Source organism: Brassica napus, chromosome C4 (genome assembly GCF_020379485.1).
Source record: "Brassica napus cultivar Da-Ae chromosome C4, Da-Ae, whole genome shotgun sequence".
NCBI lineage: Eukaryota > Viridiplantae > Streptophyta > Magnoliopsida > Brassicales > Brassicaceae > Brassica > Brassica napus.
The window spans coordinates 15,737,586-15,742,141 of record NC_063447.1 but is presented as its reverse complement, the minus strand read 5'-3'; the positions used below and the strand labels follow the sequence as shown (position 1 = coordinate 15,742,141).

Sequence of the window (4,556 nt, the reverse complement as noted above, 5' to 3'; positions counted from 1 at the left end):
ATTTGATCCGCGCCTCCTATGGTAAGGCTGATGGGCCAATGGGCCAATTGGGCCGGTCCGTTGTGGCCCAGTAATAAGTTAGACAAAAAAAAGTATCTGTAAGTTGATAAATAAAGAAAAAGTTCGATGAATATGATTGGCTTGCTACGTGTTGGATTAAAGTATCACGATTGCAAGAATAGTACTTGATTGGTAGATTACCACCGAATATTCCATGTCTGATCGTGTAATCAACTCCAGTCAACAAACATAAAACTATAACGCACACTCAACCAACAACAAAAGTCAACAGAACAAACGTCCGAAAATCAATCGACACGTTTAGTTAGTTTGCCGTTCCACGATTCGTCGGAGAGATCTCATCACACTTTAATGACTTCAAAACAGTTAATTAAAACAACCGTTTTATTTTGTTGAAAATTCAAAAGAAAAAATTTGACAAAAATAACTGACATTGCTTAAAAACTAGAGCCGTTGACATATCAAGTTTTATCCTTTTCATGTAACAAATCAACGTACCTGATCAGACCGCAACTTGTTCCTTAAGGGATAATATGGAAAGTACTACAGAACATCCCGAGAACTTCTCCAAGTGTCGTAATGACGTCAACAAACTGTTTCTTCTAGTTATCCATTTGTCTAACTAAAAATACATTTAAACTTTATTTCCCAAGTGGGAAACTTTTTTAAAATGGCTTCACGATTTCAAAATTCAGAAAGACAAGTAGAAAAGAAACGTCCACGTCGGAAACTAATATAATTCCAACTTTATTTCTCGTTCACATTTGGCACTTCGGACACACCTATAAATACACCCGTCGTGTGTCCTTGAGAATTTACACACGAAAGTTAGTTCAAAGCAGATATGGAGAAACAGAGCACTTCTTCATCATCATCTTCTTGGATTCGAGGTTCTTGTATTGGAAGAGGATGTTTTGGAACCGTAAGCAAAGCCGTGAGTAAAATCGACGGTGAAGTTTTCGCCGTGAAGTCAGTAGATCTCGCCACGTGTCCTCCCTCTCAATCAGAGTCGCTGGAGAACGAAATCGCGATCCTCCGCTCTCTCAAGACTCACCCGCACATCGTGAGGTTCCTCGACGATGACGTGTCTAACGAGGGAACGACGTCGTTTAGGAATCTCCACTTGGAGTATTTACCGGAAGGTGACGTGGCTAACGTTGGTAAAATCGTTAACGACGAAACTCTCCTTCGGCGTTACGTTTGGTGCCTCGTCTCTGCTCTCGGCCACGTTCACGCTAACGGAATCGTCCACTGCGACGTGAAGTCGAAGAACGTTCTCGTTGTTAACGGCGGAAGCTTCGTTAAGCTTGCGGACTTCGGCTCGGCAATGGAGTTGGAGAAACCGGCGGCGGAGATTGCTTCGCGTGGAAGTCCGCTCTGGATGGCTCCGGAGGTGGTGAGGAGAGAGTACCAAGGACCGGAGAGCGACGTGTGGTCTCTTGGCTGTACGGTCGTCGAGATGCTCACCGGAAAGCCAGCGTGGGAAGATCACGGTTTCGACTCGCTGAGTCGAATCGGGTTTTCAAACGAGTTGCCGTTTATTCCGGCGGGTGTTTCGGAGCTCTGCCGCGACTTCTTGGACAAATGCTTGAGACGAGACAGGAGGCAGAGATGGAGTTGCGAACAGCTTTTGGAGCATCCGTTTCTATGTCAAGATCATCATCACTTGTTGTTCACTACCGAGTCGTCTCCGCGTTGCGTATTGGACTGGGTCAACTCGGAGTTCGAGGAAGAGGAACAGAGCGATGAGTTGAGAGTTGAATCTATGGTCTCAGCTATGGCAAGGATAAGTAAACTAGCGACGATCGGAGGAGAGGCAATTTGGGAATCTAATGGTTGGACTGAGGTTAGAGGCAATGCTTCCGAAGAGTCAGGGGCACAATGGGAATATCCGAGCTCAACAAGGGCAGAATCGGAATTAAATATATCACCGGAGTCTACCGGTGACACCGGTACACGGACGGTGAACGAAGACTCAGAGTTGACGTCGGTGATAACGTGTGAAATATTGTCGTTGATGGTGTTACTGGTGGTAGAGAATATTCAGATATATGCCACGTTTTACACCAATGTTTTTATTCGTATTCTGTATAGTTGTTATCATAATCAAAATAATAAGAAGACGAAGTTGCGCAAAAATCTATCGTTCATTCTCAGCCTTAACTTTTTGTTCGGTATTGCATGTGATTCGGATCGGTCTATCTATCTCATGAAAACTCTTTTACGTGGTGCGATGAGTGTCCTAACTCTCAACTGTGTACCTCTTTTTGGTGATAACTCTCACTTGCACAACTCAATCTTGGTTTGGTAGCTTCTTGACCAAATATTTTCTATAGATCACTAGAGATGAACTAAGACCACAAAATTAGTAATGATTAGGCCTAATTGTGATGAGGGGTTACCATGAAATTTGTCAGCATAACGTTAATGTTGTTGTTGGTATAAATAAAGTTGTTAGGTCAAATAGTCGATGTGAGCTATAAACTTTGATCAGTTTAGAAAAAAATAAAATAAAACAGGCAATAAACAAGGAGATAACGAGAGAATGGAAGATGACTATGATGAAGTGGTGGGCAATGCTGGCTTACCACAACTCCACAAGTTTTCAATAATGAGAAAGGTATCAACATAAACTATACGCTAAATGTTAAAGAATATTCCATTCTCTAATTCAGAGCTTATCTATACTCAAAACATTTCCTTTTGTTTTTCTTGTTGCTACGATTTTATTGGATAATTGTACTAATTAAGATAGTTGGCTATCCCGCACGAATACTAGATATTTAATTTATTACGATTTTATAGCAATCATTTGTATGGTTTACGCCACGGACCGGGCCTGACTCAATGCTCAATAGTTTTAGATTAATTAATTATTATACTTTATACATAGCCAACTTAAGGTGGCTAATGTAGTCAAGTTTCAGCAATATGACCAATAACAGATGAATAACCCAGATCAGATACTTTTTGCTGAAAAACTCTACACTAGACATTCTTGAAATCCTGTAAAATTCTAAAAGCTGTGAGAACAAAGACAAGGCAAATAATAGTAAAATCCAATAAGAGATTTAAGAGAAAACATAATAGTAAGAGTGTAAGACCCAGTAAGTAAATAAAAAAGCTAGCTTAACACTAAAAGAAATAAAAGTTTTCCGAAGAACAAAACTTTTAAATAAAAGAGAAATTTCGTACGATAACAATTTTTAGTTTATTTTCACAAAATAACATACAATGAAGAAAATGACCAAAATAAATTTTATTAAAGGGTAAAAGTATTTTTTTACTATAGGATTAACTAATCTAAACTTAGGGTTTAAAGTTAAGAGATGAAATTTTGGAGTTAAAGTTTACTAAAAATTTCAAAATAAAAAGAAGCTATTGTGTGACAAAAACTAAAAAATAGTCACTTGAGAGAATTGCCCTACATAAAATGTGTATATAAGTTTTTACTAGATTAATAGATTGTGTTTCTATATTTCTCAAAAAAAAATCTTTAAAAAACTAGATTTATGATTAGTTGCCGATCAACTTTGTTGGCTTAGGGGGCGACTGGTTTTCCCGCTACCACCCGCAAACGCAGTTTTTGAGATTGGTAGCGGTTGTCGGCGGTTTGCAACAATCACTCAAATCGTTTCACTACAAGAAAACACAAATTTAACGACGGCCAAAATCGTCGTTATTTCCTCGGAAAAGAAGACTTACGAGGAAATGGCGATGAAAGGCGTTTCGTCGTTATATGATTGTCGTAAGAGAAGATTCGTCGCCATTTCCTCGTTAATTAGCGAGGTTATATTTTCCTCGTAAAGAAGAATTAAGTTTTCGTCGTAAAGACCACGTGGGGTTTCCACGTAACGCGGTCGTTGTGCTTCCTCGTAAGAAACTCGTAAATGATTCGTCGTAAAAGACCCGCAAAAACCTCTAAATAAATTCGTCGTAATAAAAACGTAAGGAACACGAAAACAATTCGTCGTAATAGAATCGTAACTAAATCCACGTAAAATCCTCGTTAATTGTTCCTCGATATTTCGTCGTTAATTTTCCTCGTTAATACATCGGGAATTAGCGACGCAATTACTTTGTTTTCTATTTACTGAATTTATAAATAAAAATTATATTTATTTAATTTATTAATAAAATTTTAATTGAAATTAAATCGAATAGAAAATTTTTTTTTGGCCGAATTAAAATGAAATTATATAATATATAAATAAGTTTTGAATTTTAAAATACAATAACAAAAAAAAAAACTAATGCTGCATTGCCGCGTCGTAGAATTCCTCGCTCCTTCTCGAGAGATCTTCCTCGTTGACTTGCACGGATGTCTCGCCTGGAATGGGGTTTTGTTGTCTCATGGTCCTGAACATGGCCTCCCATTCCGGATTTGTGGCCGCTATGACGTCCAAGAAGTTCTCGAGACCAGTCATACGAGCTGTGAACGACGATTTTGTCGAGGCCAACTCGTTTTGTGTCGACGACAGCTGATGTTGTGTCGTCTCCAACACGTCGCGCAGCTGAGAGACTTCATCATCCCG

The 4,556-nt window shown here is 39.0% G+C and overlaps 1 protein-coding gene across 1 annotated transcript; it reads left to right on the top strand.

The window, feature by feature from the left end:
• The first annotated feature begins 740 nt into the window (after positions 1 to 740).
• On the top strand, positions 741 to 2,347 carry LOC111213073 (mitogen-activated protein kinase kinase kinase 18-like). Its single transcript, XM_022714732.2, has one exon. The coding sequence runs from the start codon at positions 866 to 868 to the stop codon at positions 2,330 to 2,332; it is 1,467 nt and encodes a 488-aa protein (XP_022570453.1). The 5' UTR covers positions 741 to 865; the 3' UTR covers positions 2,333 to 2,347.
• The last annotated feature ends 2,209 nt before the right edge of the window (positions 2,348 to 4,556 follow it).

What these genes read in the sequence shown, in the direction of transcription:
- LOC111213073 (XM_022714732.2), top strand. Translation starts at nt 866, where the DNA reads ATGGAGAAACAGAGCACTTCTTCATCATCATCTTCTTGGATTCGAGGT.